Source organism: Wolffia australiana, chromosome 6 (assembly GCF_029677425.1).
Source record: "Wolffia australiana isolate 7733 chromosome 6, ASM2967742v1".
NCBI lineage: Eukaryota > Viridiplantae > Streptophyta > Magnoliopsida > Alismatales > Araceae > Wolffia > Wolffia australiana.
Genome location: NC_135840.1, coordinates 15468790 through 15488369, shown reverse-complemented (window position 1 = coordinate 15488369; position 19580 = coordinate 15468790). Strand labels below are relative to the sequence as shown.

The following is a 19580-nucleotide window of genomic DNA, read 5'->3' as shown; positions in this document are numbered from 1 at the left end:
CACAAAATCCACTCTCTTTAATTTTCTAACTATTCATGTCTCTTATTGTCCCATACATTTTCTTGAATACAGGAAAATGTGAGATTGGTTCTATTACTTTACGAAATTGATTTTAATTTATTTTATTATTAATTATGTATTCAATCATCGTGAATTTGATTGCTTATATCAGGTTTATGACAGAACACTTTTGGGAAACTGAGGAGATATTCAGACATTGTCCAGTTAGACATAATGAGATGACCAAGCAGAGTAAAGGCGATCTAAGTAAAAGAAAGGGAGCCAACATCCATTGGAGCCCTTCTAAATAAGAACATCTTGTTTTCTAAACTGGTCTTAAAATAGTTTACAAGCCTGGCACAATATATATTTTATTTTTAATACTAAGATTTTAAATGTTGATTTGACATTGAATTGTTAAACTAGTATAAGGCAGAGACTAGACTGACATTCAGGTCTGGGCTTGGGTTTTTGCTGAAATTGGTCCTAGACTATGACGCGACCTTCCCTGATACTCTGTGTGAGTAAGTTTTAGTATAGTACAATGATAGGTGTCACCATTTTAAAGTTGTGTTTAGGGACATGCATAAAAGTTACATGTATGGAGCCATGTGTAGCGTATGTCATTGTTGGTACTAGCAAAGGCCTGCAATTTGGGGGGCTCAAACCACCCCTCCACTTTTGTGTGGATGACACATGGTGGACATGTATGCCAACAATGAGTGGCAACACTGGGTATGTTATTTATACCAAGAAGCTTGCCTTATTTTTATATTTTCATAATTTAAAATAGAATGAAAAGTGATGCCACCCCTCAAAGATGTGAAATCCAATATGATGGTATTATATGTTGACCAAACTATTAATACAATGTATTCATTATAAATCTCATACTGCACCAAACTATATGCTGTAACTATTGTTGGATTCTGTGACTATGGTTTGGTGCATGGAAACAAGTTTCCAATGCAACAAAAGAGCAACTCAAAAGTGATATATAAAACAAATTCTACTTAAATATATTGTGTGCAATACTTGAATTAAGTACATTGACATACATATTAATTAATCAATGATTGATTTAACCTAATTGATGTGTTAATTTCCAGCCCAAATGGTGCCAAGCTATACCTCGTGCTCTATGAGATATAGAGTAGTCTTTGAACTCACTTGTGAAATTTGGTCATCAATAATGTATAATCATATGTTTGCATGAGACATGAGGATGACTTTGAGTAGAGATAGTCCCCGGACCCTAATCCATCACGTGGATAGTACTTACACTTAATGGGAATCATCGGAGAACATCTTCTCCAATATCTCTACTACCCTGTCAAAGCATTCAACGAATCTTCAAAAAAGGTGATGCCACAGTGACCATTCGTAGATTTTTCAAAAAAATTGTCACGATGGTATTAAGAACTGTGATGCCACAGAGACCATTCATTTTTTAGATATTCTTATTTTTTTATTCTGAAATATGACACGGAGTGATAAAAAATTTAAGAAATTGAAATTTGCAATCAATGTGATTTTGAATTCAGAACAAAAGGAGATGCGGATAAAAGAAAAATCAATTGTGGAGTAAAGGCCACTGAAAGAAGTCCCTTACGTAGCCCTAAATAGTAACTTTCAAGTGTATATATATCATCAAAAGCTGGTTAATGTCATAGAAAAATATTGGATAGCCATCAAGAACTTAATGATGTGGTTTTTAAGAGCAATACCTCCCATATTTATATGAAAAAAATCCAAAATAATAAAACCACCCATTATATATTCATTTTGTTGGAATCATATATCAACAGTTCTCTAGAGGTGTCATACGATGCCGCCATTGATTATGGACTAATTACCTTTTTGATTGATGTTATAAAAAATCCATGCAGAGATGTCCAAGTCCAGCATGGTCAGATCAACGTAAATTGACGCATGTATAGGTGTCATTTGCATCATTAGGTGTTTCAAATTATGCGGCCATCCATAGTTCTCAAAGCAGGATGCCAACACCCCACAACTAAATTTGACGGGTTGTAAGCGTAGACAAGTGTATGGGCCATGCCACAACTATAGAAGGCAAGACCAGAAGGAAAATCTCGCAACTTACCAAATTATCCTTATGCTCCATAGGAAGGCTAAGATGCGCATAAGGCAAACAAGAAGGCAAGGCAGAAAGCAAGGCCAGGGCAGACATTTAGAACAAACGAGAGCACGCATCTGCAAGACGCGCACTGGCGTTGACAGCACGGTTAGGTCAAGGAAGCAAGGGTTGGCTCTAGTACCTTGAGAATCATGAAATAAGAAACACAATTCATTAAGGAAAGAGGAATTACAGAATCTTAAAATTTCCATAGAAAGATAGAGAATTAACCCCACAATTGAATTAATAAAGGCCTAGCCTATCATCCCTTTTTCAAGTTCTCCTATATTAGGCACAGTCTGATGAATAACTGGCCATTTACTTGTAGCCTATTAAGTTTTCCTCCACTAACCTACCTCTTAAATTTTCCCTAGAAAGAGAGAGATTTAACCCCACAATTGAATTAATAAATGCCTAGCCTATCATCCCTTTTTCAAGTTCTCCTATATTAGGCACAATTTGATGAATAACTGGCCATTTACATATAGCCTATTAAGTTTTCCTCCACTAACCTACCTGTTCTTCGATAATGGGCCTTAATGAGCCTAATGGGTTCGCATTGGAATGAGGAAAAGAGATGTTACTTTGGCCCAATACATTTCGACAATAATAAAAGGCGGGAAAATAATAATAAAATGATTATTTTCAGTTTAGTCGCGGGCCCGTCCAAACAGATCGTGAGCCGTCCGTTGACATCGCCGCTTGATCGGACGGTCAGCGTTCGATTTTGCCGACTCCACGCTGGCAGAAAAATATCTTGGCTCTCTTCTTAAACCCTAGAACGAGGTTTAAATATCGGTGCCTTCGTGCTCTCTCTTCCTCTCTTAAACCTCGGCTAGGGTTCCCTGCTCGCTCTCTCCTCTTCGGTAAGCTTCAATCTTGACACGCCAAGATCAAACCTTTTCTCTTCTATTTGCTTCATTATCTTTCGTTCTACATAGCAGTGTATTCTCCTCCGGATGATGTTTATTTTTGTTCTTTCTTGTGAAATTCGGTTTTTCTTCTTCTATTCATGCTCGTTTTACTCGGAAATGACTCGCATCGTACTTTTGTATTTGAATATTAGAGTGTTCAGGTTTTTCTAGTTTGTTTCTAATGAATGGCCTTTGGTATTTTCTTTAAGCGATTTTCACCGGTGGATATACTTATCGTTGTGCTTTGTTTGTATCTTATTTATATTTCAGTTGTAGCGAGTAGACTATCATGGGCAAGTCCATTAAGAAATCCAGCGCTCAGGTATCAGTTCATATCATTTGAATAAATTTTTGTTTGTGTTTGCTTAATTTTTTCATTTTAAAACCCTTTTTGTTTTTTCATTGGTTAAGACCGTGGTCGCTCCGGCTGTCGTTACTCCTGCGAAATCTGCAAAGAAAGGTTAGTTGACGTCATTTCTACGTTTTTTTATATGCTTGTTACACCATCTTAAACTGTGATCTTGATTGAACAGGCAAGAGAGATGCTGAGGAGGTCGTAGAGAACCCCGTCAGCTTGAAGAAACAGAAGAAGGAAGTTGTTAAGGAAATACCGAAGAAAGAGGAGAAGCCATCAAAGAAAACGAAGAAGACTGAGCCTCCCCCGAAGAAAGTGGAGAGTAGTAGTTCAGAAGAGTCTTCCGAATCTTCTGAGGAGGTGGGTTTTTAATAAATCCTGTTGTTTGTATATCTATTCGACATATTCTGGTTCTATCTCACATAATCTTCTCAACGTAATATCAGGAGACTGTTACTAAAGTTGCTGCTAAGCAACCTCCGGCTTCAAAGAATGGCGCGGTAAAGAAGAAGAAAGAGAGCAGTTCATCTGAAAGCGAGAGCAGCGACTCTGAAGATGACAAGGTAACGACTCTTTTAAATATCAACCTGCGCAATTGAATTATTTTTTTCAGCTTATTGGTTTTAATAATATTTTTAATGATTGTTTTTATTTAATTGATTAAATCTGCAGGCTAAAACCGCCAAAGCGACCCAGCAAGTGAAGAAACCCGCTGCCAAGAAGGCCGAGTCCAGTGACAGTTCTGATAGTGATAGTTCTGAGGACGAGGTCATCCTTCAAATTAACTTAATTTATTTAAATAGCCTTCAGCCGTCTTGATTATAATCAACTAATGTTAGGTTTTATTTGTTTGATTGTAGGAGGTGGCTGCTCCCAAAGCTGCTGCACCCGCTTCGAAAGCTGTAGCTGAGGAGTCCAGTGATGAATCTTCTGACAGTGATTCTGATGATGATGTTAGTTCTAACTTCCATGTTATTTAGCTGGTCATAGTATTTGGATATTTTGATGTATTCATATTAACTTTTCTCTATGTTCTCTTATTGCTTCTTTAAATGACTGTCTTGTAGGTTCCTGCTGCCAAAGCCGCTGCGAAACCCGCACCTGCAGCGAAGAAAACAACCACCCAGGTAAACAACAACAGTTGCTGAATTTTCTGTAATGTGAAGAAATATGTAAACAACAACAGTAGCTGAATTTTCTGTAATGTGAAGAAATATGTAAAAAAGCACATCTTAAAATATATTCATTTGAAGGTACACGATGTCTGTTCCTTGCCATAACCTTCTATATTTATTTTTGTTTGAAAAGGCACCTGCCAAGGCACCTGCCAAGGCTGCGAAGGACTCGAGCAGCGAGGAAGAGGATGATAGCTCAGATGAAGAACCCCCGAAAGCTCAGCTAACCAAGCAGGTAACAATTTTGAACCCTTTATTTTTCAATTTAGCTTAATGAGTTTGGTCTGATTACTTTTTTTTTAAACCTCATCCAGCCTGCTAAGGCCTCTGCCGAAAGCAGCAGCTCTGAAGAGGAGTCTTCTGAGGAGGAAGACAGCGAAGACGAAAAACCCGCAGTTAAATCAACGAAGAAGGTTCTGTCTCCCTAGAATCACTCTCTTACTTTGTGTATTATTAGTATTTTCTGTTATTTTGACGTTAAGACGTGTTGTTTAAATCAGGATGCCGATGTGGAAATGAAGGACGCAACGTCTGGAAAGAAAGCGGTACATCCAATGCTCTTGTCTGAACTTTTGAGTTTATTACTGTCTTAGTTATTTAGTTTAATGTGTTATATGTTTGTTCAGGCTGCGAAGGCGGCGTCTAGCAGCTCTGAAGAAGACTCTGATGAGGATTCTTCAGAGGAAGAAAGTGATGATGAGGAGACTCCCGCGAAAACCCCTAAGAAGGTTCAAAATGAATTTGAAGTTGATGTTTCACAATTTTACTTATTAAACTTCGAAGCAGAATACATTAGGCACTTGCTACGAATGCGGCATATTCTATTCTTTGTTTTCTTTCATTTTTGTTTTGCTTAACATTTTATTGTTCTTATAAAAACAGGCCGACGTTGAGATGAAAGATGCCAAGTCCGCCAAATCCGACAAGAGAGAAGTATGCTTGCTTTCGCACTAATAATGTATACACTTGACTTGATATTTCTCTAATCTGCTGGTTAATTATTTGTAGGCCACGACCCCTGCTGCTAAATCTAGCACTGGCGGAGTAAAGACTCTTTTCGTCGGAAATCTGTCCTTCAACGTCAGCCAAGATGATGTGTACGATTTTCTTTGTCTGATTTCTTTATTATTTTCTTAATCTCTTTTAAGATTTCTGATTATTCTTTCTTATATTACCAGTAAGGGGTTCTTCCAAGATGTTGCCGAGGTTACCGATGTGCGATTGGCCTGCTCCGAGGATGGGAGCTTCCGTGGATTCGGCCACGTTGAGTTTGCGTCTGAGGACGACGCCCAGAAGGTATTTCTTTTCGAAAAAAATTTTGTAATAATTATCTTTCCCAAACAAAATCAGTCGTATTAATTTACTTTATTAACTCTTGTGAATCCTCTAAAAAACTAACTGGTAAAGTTGGTAAAATTTTATTTGCTTCGGAGTCTATAAATTCTTTGATTAACTCTGCCTACATTTCTTATTATGTATGGGCATATTTAAATTTTTCTGTTGAATACATTATCTTGTAATTTTCAGACTTATGAACAGTCTTCTGAAATTTCCACCTAGATTAGTATAATTTGACATCGTTATTTTTAATAGATTTATCAATACGTATCTTTTGTTAATCTTACAAAAACTTTCAGGCAATGGAGTTAAACGGACAGGAGCTATTCGGTCGGCAAGTCAGACTGGACTTGGCCCGCGCAAGAGAGGCTTTCACTCCTCAGAGCGGGTATGTTTTCTAAATAAACTCTAAGAATAATTATTCTCTATTCAAAAATATTTTTACAATTTAAAGAAAAGCAAATTAACAAGTTTTTAAACTCGCAGAAGGGACAGCGGTCGCGGCGGGGAGAGCCAGACCATCTTCGTGAAGGGCTTTGACCGCTCTCTAGACGAAGACCAGGTCAACACATACTCCAAAGTCAACTCATTGACTTTGGTCAATCACAAATCCTAACCTTTTTTTTATTAACTAATAACAGGTTCGGAGCAGTTTGGAAGAGCACTTCAGCTCTTGCGGAGAAATCACACGGATATCCGTGCCCAAGGATTACGAGACTGGGGGACCGAAAGGGTTTGTAAATCTACATTGATTCTGAAGTCTGCTAATAGATTAATGGGCTTGTTTCTTGCAGTATCGCATACATTGATTTCAAGGACAAGGACGCTTTCGGGGCGGCCCTCGAGCTCAACGGCTCGGCCCTCGGAGACTACTACTTGACCATCGATGAGGCGAAGCCGCGCGGCGACGGCGGCAGCGGTGGTGGCGGCGGGAGAAGCGGCGGCCGCAACGGCGGACGAGGCGGAGGCGGTAGATTCGGCAGCAGCGGAGGCGGAAGATTCGGAAGTGGCGGCGGCGGCGGCAGCGGAAGATTCGGAAGCGGTGGTGGCGGTAGATTCGGTGGCGGTGGACGGGGACGAGGCGGGCGAGACGGCGGGAGAGGCCGAGGCGGGCGGAGTTTTGGAAGGTCCAACATGGGTGCGGCCAGTACTGGTGAGTGAGGATCTGTTCTTTTGTTTGTGGTTTGTTCTTTACTTATATGGGTGAGTTTTTAATGGGTGCAGGGAAGAAGACCACGTTTGGAGATGATTAGATGATGATACTGGGGCTTGGTTACGCTGCGACTTTGGGATTTTTGAGTTTGTCTCCATTTAATTTACTGAATTGCTGAGTTTTATGGATATTTGAGTTGATATTTTGGTGATATCCGGGGGATATACTGATGGGGGAAAAAAACTAGTTTGCATTGAGAGAGGGAGAGACAAAGTTTTCCATTATCAATCCGTAGAGAACTCTTGGACTTGTTGAGAGAGAAAAGACAGGAAGATGGATAGAGAGAAAAGACTGAAAAGAGTAGAGAGATGAAGATGGCGAGAAGAATAGAGAGAGGAGGGAGTGGGAACCAGAGAGATGTGATTGAGAGAGAGAGCGAACAAGAGACGTGTGTGAGAGAGATTTGGAGAGTGTCTGAAGATTTGGAGAGTGTCTGAGAGAGAGGGAAGGCGAGAAAGAGAGAGAGAAGGGAACCGCAGAGGTGGAGAGTATGTGTGAAAGAGAGAGAGAAATAGGGATATCGATGAATAGAGAGAGAGAGACGAGAGAGAGAGGGAGAGAAAGTGAGAGAGATAGAGACGAGAGAGAGAGGGAGAGATAGAGAGAGAGATAGAGACGAGAGAGAGAGGGAGAGATAGAGACGAGAGAGAGAGGGAGAGATAGAGAGAGAGAGATAGAGACGAGAGAGAGAGGGAGAGATAGAGACGAGAGAGAGAGGGAGAGATAGAGAGAGAGAGATAGAGACGAGAGAGAGAGGGAGAGATAGAGACGAGAGAGAGAGGGAGAGAGAGAGAGAGAGAGAGAGAGACGAGAGAGAGAGGGAGAGAGAGAGAGGAGGGAGAGAGGGAGAGAGAGAGAGAGAGAGAAAGAGAAGAGAGAGAGAGGGAGAGAGAGAGAGGAGAGAGAGAGGGAGAGAGAGAGAGAGAGAGATAGAGACGAGAGAGAGAGGGAGAGATAGAGACGAGAGAGAGAGGGAGAGATAGAGAGAGAGAGATAGAGACGAGAGAGAGAGGGAGAGATAGAGACGAGAGAGAGAGGGAGAGATAGAGAGAGAGAGATAGAGAAGAGGGAGAGAGGGAGGGATAGAGAGGAGAGAGAGAGGGAGAGAGAGAGAGAGAGAGATAGAGACGAGAGAGAGAGGGAGAGATAGAGACGAGAGAGAGAGGGGGTTAGAGAGATAGAGATATAGAGACGAGAGAGGGGGATATAGGGAGGGATGGAGGGAGAGATAGAGAGAGAGAGATAGAGACGAGAGAGAGGGAGAGAGAGAGAGAGAGATAGAGACGAGAGAGAGAGGGAGAGAGAGAGAGAGAGATAGAGACGAGAGAGAGGGAGAGATAGAGAGAGAGATAGAGACGAGAGAGAGAGGGGGTTAGAGAGATAGAGAGATAGATACGAGAGAGGGAGGGATGGAGAGGGAGAGATAGAGAGAGAGATAGAGACGAGAGAGAGAGAGGGGGTTAGAGAGATAGAGAGATAGATACGAGAGAGGGAGGGAGGGAGGGGGAGGGAGAGAGAGAGAGAGAGGGACGAGAGAGAGAGGGGGGTAGAGAGATAGAGAGAGAGAGACGAGAGAGAGAGGGAGGGATGGAGAGGGAGAGATAGAGAGAGAGATAGAGACGAGAGAGAGAGGGGTTAGAGAGATAGAGAGATAGAGACGAGAGAGAGAGGGGTTAGAGAGATAGAGAGATAGAGACGAGAGAGAGAGGGAGGGATGGAGAGGGAGAGATAGAGAGAGAGATAGAGACGAGAGAGAGAGAGGGGGTTAGAGAGATAAGAGAGATAGAGACGAGAGAGAGGGGGATAGAGAGGGAGGGATGGAGAGGGAGAGATGGAGACCAGAGAGAGACGGAGAGGGAACCGGCGAGAGGGAGGTGTGAGAAAGAGAGCGAACCAGCGAGAGGGACGTGATTGAGAGAGAGGGCGAACCAGAGAGAGCGAACAAGAGATAGACGTGAGGAGACAGAGAGAGAGATAGAGAGAGGGAAAGAGAGATTGAGAGAGGGAAACAGGGAGAGAGATAGAGAGATGGACAGTATGTGAGGGGGACAGAGAGAGAGATGGAGAGTAGCGAGAGAGATAGAGAGATAGATAGATAGATAGATAGATAGAGAGAGAGATAGAGATAGATAGAGAGAGATGGAGAGTATGTCAGAGAGACAGAGAGAGGGATGGAGAGTATGTGAGAGAGATACATAGAGAGGGATGGAGAGTATGTTGGGAGATAATAGATAGAGAGAGAGAGAAAAACAAAAAGATAGAGAGAGATGGAGTATGTGAAAGATATTGATAGAGATAGATGGAGAGTATGCGAGAGAGATAGATGGAGAGAGAGATGGAGAGTATGTGAGATAGATAAAGACAGAGAGATGGAGAGTATGTGAGAGAGACAGAGATAGATGGAGAGTATGTGAGATAGATAGATAGATAGGTAGAGAGAGAAATAGAGGTAGATAGAGAGAGAGCATGCGAGAGAGACAGATGGAGAGAGAGATAGAGATAGATGGAGAGAGAGAGAGTGAGAGCGTGCGTGTGAGAGAGGGAGAGAGAGAGAGAGTGTGTCGGTGAAAGAGAGAATATCGGTTGCATAAACCAGCATGTGGGGGGGAATGTCAAGAAACGATATTCATACTTTCGAGAAATAACTTGCATCCCACCAAAGAAATCTCTCTCTCTCTCTCTACTAAAAGTATTAAGATTTCTTAATCATTTTTGTTCTGATTTTCCAGAAAATAACTCATTCTTTTCTATAGAAATGGCTTCCACCCAACCTTATAAGTAAATAAACCTCTCTATCTCTCTCTCCGCCTATCTATATGTCTAGATATATGTATCTCTCTATCTACTATGTCTAGTGCATGAGGCGGCCGCACCTGTGGCATGGTTGCGTGGTAGGAGGCGCCACTGTCGGAGACTTGCTCCGCCGCAGCTCCGCCAGGTCTACCTCCAACACCTCCCCCAGCGCCCTTGGCGCCTCGCCGAGCTCCTCCAAGCTGAGTCAAAAACCATCATCATCATCATCATGATCACCATCATTATGAATATCATATTCAAGAAAAGACATCTCATTCGAAAAACTGTCATTATGACCATGCTAGTATAAAGAGAAGACTCGGAAGATGAAACCATTGGTATCATAATCATAGATGGATTTTATCATGACCATCGTTCAAGAGAAAAAGAACATCATCATCATGATGCTGGTAAAAACATGATGCTGTTTTTGTTGACATCAAATCACCATCGCCATCGTCACCTAATGGAAAGGGAAGGCTCCATCTGGTCACATATATAAGAAAAACCAAGGTGAATGCGGCAAGCGATACCATCACCATCATCATCATAAACATAACTTGGTCGAAGTAGGAGATACAGATGACCTTGCATATGATGACCGTAGGCTCAGATGAAAAACCATCTCCATGCACATCATCATCATCATCATAACCGTGTGGAAAAGGGATGTGCTGCTGATAGTGCACATGATAAATGAGATATAAGGTTAGATACAATCATCATCATCATCATCATCATACCCGTGTAGAAAGGGGATATGCTGCTGACAGTGCACATGATAAATGTGAGATAAGGTTAGAAAACCATCGTCATCATCATCATCATCATCATAACCGTGTGGAAAAGGGATGTGCTGCTGACAGTGCACATGATAAATGAGATATAAGGTTAGATACCATCATCATCATCATCATCATTACCTGATGGAAAGGGGATAATCTGCTGACAGTGCACATGATAAATGTGAAATAAGGCTAGAAAATCATCATCATCATTACCTGATGGAAAGAGGAGGTGCAAGGCGGATGATGTTGCCGTGGGTGGGCTTGGCTAGAATGCCTCTCTCCTTCATTTTCAGGCAAATGTCAAAGGCCGACACGGGCGAGAGTTTGTCCCCGTCGAGCTCCACAGCATTCAGAAGCCCTCTGCCGCGTATCTCCTTCACCAACTCCGGAAACCGCAGCTGAACTTTACCCAGCTGCACTCGCAACTCCTCCCCCAGCTCGGCAGCCCTGAGTACCATCTCGAAAGTCAATGGATAGAGAATACCATTTTCTCTCTCCTCACCGTTCTTCAAGCCAGCACTTATGGTGATTATACAGAGGCCAGCATATAAGACAACGGAGAGAGAAATACATACTTGTGGTGATTATACAGAAGCCATTAGATAAGTCAACAGAAAGAGAAATACATACTTATGGTGATTATACAGAGGCCAGCATATAAGACAACGGAGAGAGAAATACATACTTGTGGTGATTATACAGAAGCCATTAGATAAGTCAACAGAAAGAGAAATACATACTTAAGATGATTATACAGAAGCCAGCATATAATTCAACGGAGAGATATATACATGCTTGCGGTGATTATACAGAAACCATAAGATAAGTCAGCGGAGATAGAAATGCATACTTATGATGATTATACAGAAGCCATTAGATAAGTCAACGGAGAGAGAAATGCATACTTGTGGTTATTATACAGAAGCCATCATATAAGTCAACGGAGAGAGAAATGCACACGTGTGGTGATTATACAGAAGCCATCATATAAGACAACGGAGAGAGAAATGCATACTTGTGGTGGTTATATAGAAGCCAGCATATAAGTCAACGGAGAGAGAAATACATACTTGTGGTGATTATACAGAAGCCATCATATAAGTCAACGGAGAGAGAAAAACATACCTGTGATGATTATAAGAAGCCGGCATATAAGTCAACGGAGAGAAATACATACTTATGATGATTATACAGAAACCAGCATATAAGTCAACGGAGAGAGAAAAACATACATGTGATGATTATAAGAAGCCAGCATATAAGTCAACGGAGAGAGAAATACATACTTATGGTGATTGTACAGAAGCCAGCATATAAGACAACGGAGAGAGAAATACATAATGGTTCTCAACGGAGAGAGCAATACGTCCTTAATATGGTTATGCAGAGTGACGACGTAAGTCCATGGAGAGAGAAATTATGCCATTGAAGCTGGTTATCCAAAAGTCAACACATGTCGACGGAGAGAGAAATACATACTTATGGTTGTCAACAGAGAGAGAAACACGTCCTTAAGATGGTTATACAGAAGTGAACAGATAAGTCAACCCAGAGAGTAATACGTCCTTAGGATGGTTGTAATAAAGTGAGCAGATAAGTCAACGAAGAGAATATAATTAGCCAGTGATACAATCCCTCCCCTTAAGGATGGCAGATGGAAAAGTATAATTTTATCGAAAGCACTCGTCTCTTCTCCCCTCTACGTTTTAACCTCATCTCTTCCTCCACTATCACCATCCCCCGTGATTGTCTCTTCTTCACTACGTCTTCTGGTGGCTCGTCCTTAGCTGATCCCTACCTCGTCTGTTCGGACTCTCCCTCGACCATTAGACATGGTTGTTCTGTTCTGTTCGTTTGAAACGAACAAAAAGTTCACACAAAAGAACCGCACAGGGCCTTGTTCTTTGTTCTGCTCTTTTTTTAAAAAACCTTTTAAAAAAAACGAACAAAATTCGCACATTCGCACAAAACTAGAACAAAATTTGCACAAAGCGAACAAAAGAACCGCACACGGGTGAGTGCGATGTTCTATTTGAATTTGTTTTTGTTCTGTTCGGAAAACACAAATTCCCACAAATTCACACAAAAAGAACACAACGACCACGTCTATTGACCATTCCTGGTTCTCTTCTTTATCCAGGGAAATCTCTATCATCATTGACGTAACATAGAAGACGATAAGTCCCGAGACGAACATATCAGCCAGAAGCTGAGCAAACAGATAACTAAGTTTGCAGTGGCCTTTCACAAGATAGTGGATAAGACAACGGAGAGAGTATACCCTTTTCCTGTGTCCGGGACGAATTGACGTCCTGAATGTAACTTCAAATTCAACGAAGAATGATAGCGGAAAAGTCAGATAAAGAGAGAAAAAGAGAAAAATATATTTTAGGAGAGAAAATGTAGGCTTCTGTGATGACTATTATTCCACTAACCCTTGGAAAAACCAGATGACGAGCATTAATATAAATATTTAATCATGCAAGACAAGCTACCTCTCTGCAAGTTTCTCCTCCTCGATAACTCTCAAGGATGCGATCCCCACGGCACTTGAAAGGGGATTTCCTCCGAATGTGCTGAAAATTGATCAGAAAAAAAAAGAGATTACAACACGCGCATCATTTTACTCATTTTCACCACATTATATGAGCATTTTAAACGTAAAAACCGGGATTTTGTTCCTTGAGAAATAAGTAAACCTGCCGTGCTCCCCCGGCTTGATGCACAGCATTACTTCTCTGTTGGCAAGAACTGCACTCACTGGTATCACTCCAGCGCCTAATGCTTTTCCAAGAATCTAAAAATCGCCAAAGATGCAGGATTTATGACCAGAAATACTAAATATTTCATGAACGGACGATCTTCTAAAGAACCACCAATTTCGATAAATAATAATGATGAAACCAAGAATGGAAAAACCCTAAAGGCAAAAGATTCATGAAAGAAATCATCAAATCATCCAACATACCAAGGGGAATAGAAAAATATTTTAAGAATATCTCACCATACAATTGATCGCTCAAAATCAATTATTCCTAAAAAAAACAGCCCAAGATGCATGATTGATCGGAAGCAATCATCCCAACTTCTGTAGCTTAAGTATTCGGCGTAAATAATCAATATCTCTAGACGATGATGATGATCGTAGATCATGGTTTTATTAGTACCAAAACATCAGGAGAGATCCCTTCCCAGTCACATGCGAGCAATTTTCCAGTGCGGCCAAGCCCGGTCTGTATCTCATCCGCGATCATCAGAATGTTATGCCAGGAGCAAAGATCTCGGACTGCCTTTAAATATCCATCTGGAGGGATTATGACCTAAGGTGAAGAAATTATAAAGCCTGATGAAATCTGAGGCCGTACCCATAACAAGTGAAATTAAAAATTGACGGTAAGAATGTATCCATGTCACGGCAAAATATTCATACAATATGGATTTCAAATTTGTCCATTTCGATGAGAGTAGTATTTTAAAAACCACGGCGGCAGAAAGTGAAAATTTTAATATTCAAAAGTACCCATTTACTTGAAGTCATGTCCAGAACAACATCATTTCAATTTTCATGATTTCCCGAATATGTTCAGGAAAATAAAAGAGCACGGATTTTCATATGTCCGTGACAGTAATATATGTTAGTTTAATGAGAGATTAGAACTTGCAACTGGTTTTGAGCACGTTAATATTCAAGAGAAATCTTCTCAACCGATAGATATAAAAAGTTCAGTTGCAATTCAAATCTTCTGCTCACCCCTGCCTCGCCTTGAATGGGCTCGAAAAGGAAGGCAGCAATGTGATCTCCCTGTTCTGAAAAGCAAAAAACCAGGTGATTAAGAGGAACCCATATTTTGAATGATATTTCTGATGAATGTTTGGTGGCTAGTTCTCTTGACCTTTAAAAATCTTCTCCAAGCCTTCAATATCACCGAAGTCAACTTTCACATGACCAGGCAGCAACGGCCCGAAACCATTAACAGCCTCATTGTCGCAGCTCATTGAAATAACAGCGAGAGTCCGGCCATGGAAGCATCCGCAGCACGATACAATGATCGCCTGACCAGGTAGATGAATCACTAAACTAAGCGATATCTATGACAGGGCATAAATTTCCTCCTAATTTGAAACCTTCCCATTAAGAACAGGATGTCTCACCAAAGTAAGCTATAATAAATAGTTTCGATTCACAGATTCGAAAAAGTATAATTCACCGAATAATAGATCAAGAAATTTCCCACGTAGAAATAAAATGAAAAAAGTCTTCCAAAAAGCTGTCAAAATAGGAAGCGGGAGGAGAGATCTCTACCATTGAAAGGTGAGACAAGCCTGCAAGCTTCTATTTAGAGACGAAGAGAATCTGAGAGGTGGAAATGCGGGAGAAGAACAATTAATCTAAAAGATCAATCTACTAACAAGCACAAGCTGCAAAATTTCCAAATGCTCACTTGTTCGCCCCAGTTCTCGTGGGAGGGCTCCTCTATCAAAGCAAAGACCAATACAAAATGAATTTTACTTAGCTCTCTATAAAGATCATCAATAAGACTTGAGTAGCCATAATTATCAGAATACTAGAAGATCTCTCTAAAGTTCATCAATGGTGTTGAATGTTTGGCGGCTGAAAATGAGAAGATCTCTATAAAGTTCATCCATGGTGTTGAATGTTTGGTGGCTGAAAATGAGAAGATCTCTATAAAGTTTATCAAAGGAGTTATGATGGTTAGAGAGCAGAAAAATAGAAGGCCTATCGAATGTTCGTCAAAGGAGTTATGAAGGTTTGAGAGCAATAAAATTGAAGACCCATCCGATGTTCGTCAGTGGAGTTGAAGGTTTGAGAGTAGATTATTAGAAGATCTTAGTAAAATTCATCATTAAAGTATACGGTTCATAATGACACAAATTAGAATATCTCCTTAAATTTTATACAGTGAAGCTGAACGCACAGAATCCGAGCAATTTCAGTCGAATATTTACCTTGTCCTTGGGTATGCCCTTCTTCTCGTAGCCCCATTTTCTGGCCAACTTCAGAGCCGTCTCCACCCCTTCAGCGCCAGTGTTCATTGGTAGCATCATCTCGAAGCCAAATGTTCTAGTCAAGAGCTCGGCAAACACCGGAAATTTATCATTGTAGAACGCCCTTGAACTAAGGGTAACCTTCCAAGCCTGATCTGTCAACGCCTCCATCACCTTTGGGTGGCAATGTCCCTGAAATATCATCATCGCCATTGTCATCATTTTATCATTTTCATCATCATCACCGTCGTCATCATCATCAACATCAATTTCATGATTGTGGTCATCATCATCATCATCATCATAATCATTTTTTCATGAAAAAAATCATCATTGTCATTGTCATTTTCATCGTCTAGTTGTCTGCAACTGGAGAGATGACAATTTTGTCCTCATCATGCTGATCCTACTCAAGACTACTGATGAGGATGACAATGACTCAGCATCCCCAATCATCATCTGGGAAAGAAAAAAAATATAGAGTGACGAGGAAGATGACTGGGCATCATCATCATCGTTTATAATCAAGTTTGAACAGTCTTCATAGGCAATTGGGAAAGTCATCTTCGTCCACAGTTTCAGCTTCATCATCATCATCATCATCATCATGAACAGAGTGAGGAGGAAGATTGCATCCCCATCATCATTGTCCTACCCACAGGCGACTGACAGGGACGATGCGACTATCATCCCCACTGCCGCTCATCATCATCTACAATCGCATATGACAACAAAGACAATATCGTCACCATCATCTCATCCTTTTCATTAGGGACATCAAACAGGGACCGAGATACAATTGATACCATATCATAATGATTTCAAATAATACATCTTCTATCATTGGCGATATGATTGAGATTGGGATGATCGCACAAACCGACCTGGTTGACGGCCGAATATGCGGAGAGGAAGTCGATGTACTTGTTCCCTTCTGGATCCCAAACAGAGCACCCTGAAGATAGCGAAAACACCATTGGAATTGGATGATAACTGCAAGAAAATGATTCAAATTGATATTTTAGAATACTATTTATTCAGAAAAAAATTATTCACTTTGCAACAAAATCACTCATTCCAGGCAATGCAAGAGGAGCCATCCAGAAACTAGTGAACATTATTAGCGTTAGGATAGAAATTCATCCAATTGACTACAGAAATAGTATTCTAAAATATCAATTTGAATCACTGTGCTCTGCACTGTGCTCGCGTTCCAATCTTATGAGCTCGGCCGAGGAAGAGAAGGCTCTGGAGGAACTCCGTAACCCCCTCAGGAAATACAGCAAATATAGCAATTCAAATCGAGATTTTAGCCCCCAAACTACAAAGAATTCCGTAGAAAAACCACTGATTCCGGGAAACAAAGAGAGAAATGATTATAATCTACCAAACATAGTAAATATTGTTGGCGTTGGGATAGAAATTCATCCAATTGGCTAAAAAAAATCTCTGAACTCTCACTTGTGAGCGCTGTGATCGCGTTCCAATCTCATCAGCTCCTCCGAGGGTGAGAAGGATCTGGAGGAACTCCGTAGCCTCCTCAGGATTACAATGATTATAGCGACTCAAATTGAGATTTTCTAGACTACAAATTGTTCCTCAAAACACTACGAGGAAAATACAAGGAGAATGCATACATAAACTAGCAAAAAAGACTAAGCATTACTGGAATGAGGATAGAAATTCATCCAATTGACTAAAGAAAATTCCGAAAACTCTCACTTATGAGCACTGTGCTCGCGTTCTAATCTCATGAGCTCCTCCGAGGAAGAGGAGAAGGATCTGGAAGGCCTCCGTAGCCTCCTCCAGAGTTCCTGCAGAGGTCTCCTCGATCCGCATGCCGCTGCCATTGCCGAAGATCGACTGAACGCGAAATCGAGAGTCTACGATCGAAATTTGATCTTTGTTCTTCGCTACGCGACGCGCCGCTCTTCTCCTGGCGATCGATCGATTCCCGAGAACGATCTCATCCTCTCGCTTGCGTCGTATCCTCGTCTTCTCCTCTCGAGCTTTGTTCATGGAGAGCGACTTCATATATAGGCGTATTATTATATATATTTATATTATTTTAATCTTATTCTATGCCTTCGTTCAGTTATTTTATATTAGGTTCTTTAGAACATTTTTTACTTAGGTTAATCTCGTGATACTACATCTTATACACTCTTAATTAATTTTATTAATATTATTCATCGATCGTATGAATCTTTTTTGGTTTGTAATTCGTAATAATAGTCATTTTAATCTACCAATAAAGTTATTTAAATTAGGTTCTTTAGTTCATTCTTTACTTCGGTTTATCTTGATGTACTACATCTGTTATGCATCGATTGCATGAACCTTTATTGGTTTGTAATTCGTGATACTACATCTTATACACTCTTAATTAATTTTATTATTATTATTCATCCATCGTATGAATCTTTTTGGTTTGTAATTCGTAATAATAGTCATTTCAATCTATCAATAAAGTTATTTAGTTTATTTTTTCATTTGGTTTATCTAGTGATACTACATCTTATACATTCTTAATTATAAAAAAATATATCATACATCAATTAAATGATTAAGCTTGTATGAATCAGTATTGTTTCACTATCTATAATGGTAGTCATTTCTATATATTAACAATACAGATGTATCTGAGTTTCAGAATTTACTGATGGTATATTTTTTATATGAAGCGTAACACAGTATTTGAATTATAACATCCATCTTCTTTATTTTCATCCTTAGATGAGTTGTAATTCTTTATTTTCTAATATTGGTTAAGCCATAATTACACTGTTACATATCAATTATATACAATGTGTTAATCATGTTTACTTATATAAATTGCTAATAATATATTTAACATCTTTAATTATAATCATATGAGATGTTAAACTTTAACCATTTTAAATAATGATTCACATTAATGAATTAAAATTAGGACATTATGACCATTTATTTAAATTCATGTGCATTTATTAAAATGCATGGAGGATTTGATATTTATGTAACTTGAATAAGTTTTATTTTTTCTTATATTAGTACCGACACAACATAATTTGAAATATGTTACATAAGGAATTAATTATGCATTTTTGTGCACATCATGTCATGCATTTCCATTAGAAGTTAAGAACGTTAAATATACATCACGCTAAATAATTATTTACACTATTCAAGTTATGAGTACAGTCGTGGAATCATATCTATAAACCGCGTTTATTTAATACCCTAAGATTAATTGCTGTCTTTTTGTTACATAAATATATACTTAAAAAAAGATTTCTATTCTTTCCGTAAGTCCTTTACCTCATAACAATTGTTTAAATTACCAAAAAAATTCACTGTGTATAACTACAATTATTACATATTATTTATTTTATAAAATTTGATTAAAAGTGTCTTATTAAAGAAATACACACGCACATATAAAGAGCGTCAAGAACATTCTTATACACATCATATTTTAAAGTTTTTTGTGGCCTAATGGAGTTTAATAATAATAATTACAAAACTATGATTAAACGGGATTAATGTGCTTATTTTGTCAGATTGACTTGACCCTTCCTGAAAACTGACCTTTAACCCAGCACTTCGGTTAGGTCAGTTCAATGAATCTACCCTGGTTCCACGTACCTGACTATGGTTCATCTCAAATTTGAAATGATTTTAAAGGTTCAATCAGATCACTAATCCAATATAATTATCAATTAACTCTATCAATGATCGATTCGATCGTCAATCAGGCCCAATAGATTGACCAATAATTTGATCATGGGTCATTCTGATATTTGATCAACTAGATTGACTGTTTCACTTGATCAAGAATGATAAATACAAAATGCAAGTAACTAATTAACTTGTCA

At 39.6% G+C, this 19580-nt stretch overlaps 2 protein-coding genes across 4 annotated transcripts; one reads left to right on the top strand and one right to left on the bottom strand.

Annotated features, from left to right (window-relative positions):
* The first annotated feature begins 2929 nt into the window (after positions 1–2929).
* On the top strand, positions 2930–7286 carry LOC144704231 (uncharacterized). Of its 2 annotated transcripts, none has more exons than XM_078576573.1 (20): positions 2930–3006; positions 3325–3376; positions 3466–3514; positions 3588–3769; positions 3856–3972; positions 4082–4177; positions 4270–4362; positions 4477–4536; positions 4730–4819; positions 4899–4997; positions 5085–5129; positions 5211–5312; positions 5467–5517; positions 5593–5681; positions 5763–5880; positions 6222–6310; positions 6409–6484; positions 6564–6655; positions 6717–7075; positions 7147–7286. In XM_078576573.1, exons 2-20 carry the CDS (start codon positions 3344–3346, stop codon positions 7173–7175), a joined length of 1869 nt encoding a protein of 622 aa, XP_078432699.1. In that variant the 5' UTR covers positions 2930–3006; positions 3325–3343; the 3' UTR covers positions 7176–7286. The 2 variants fall into 2 exon arrangements, with proteins under 2 accessions (XP_078432699.1, XP_078432698.1); XM_078576572.1 differs by having other exon boundaries at positions 2931–3006; positions 4718–4819.
* Positions 7287–9786: 2500 nt separating this feature from the next.
* DELTA-OAT (ornithine-delta-aminotransferase) lies at positions 9787–17731 on the bottom strand. Of its 2 annotated transcripts, none has more exons than XM_078576814.1 (10): positions 17446–17731; positions 16608–16716; positions 15685–15915; positions 14610–14769; positions 14468–14523; positions 13884–14036; positions 13416–13513; positions 13212–13292; positions 10930–11163; positions 9787–10128 (listed from the first exon to the last, which is right to left on the bottom strand). In XM_078576814.1, the coding sequence occupies exons 1-10, from the start codon at positions 17571–17573 to the stop codon at positions 9987–9989; spliced, it is 1392 nt and encodes a 463-aa protein (XP_078432940.1). In that variant the 5' UTR covers positions 17574–17731; the 3' UTR covers positions 9787–9986. The 2 variants fall into 2 exon arrangements, with proteins under 2 accessions (XP_078432940.1, XP_078432941.1); XM_078576815.1 differs by having other exon boundaries at positions 16608–16678; positions 17446–17581.
* Between the last annotated feature and the right edge of the window lie 1849 nt (positions 17732–19580).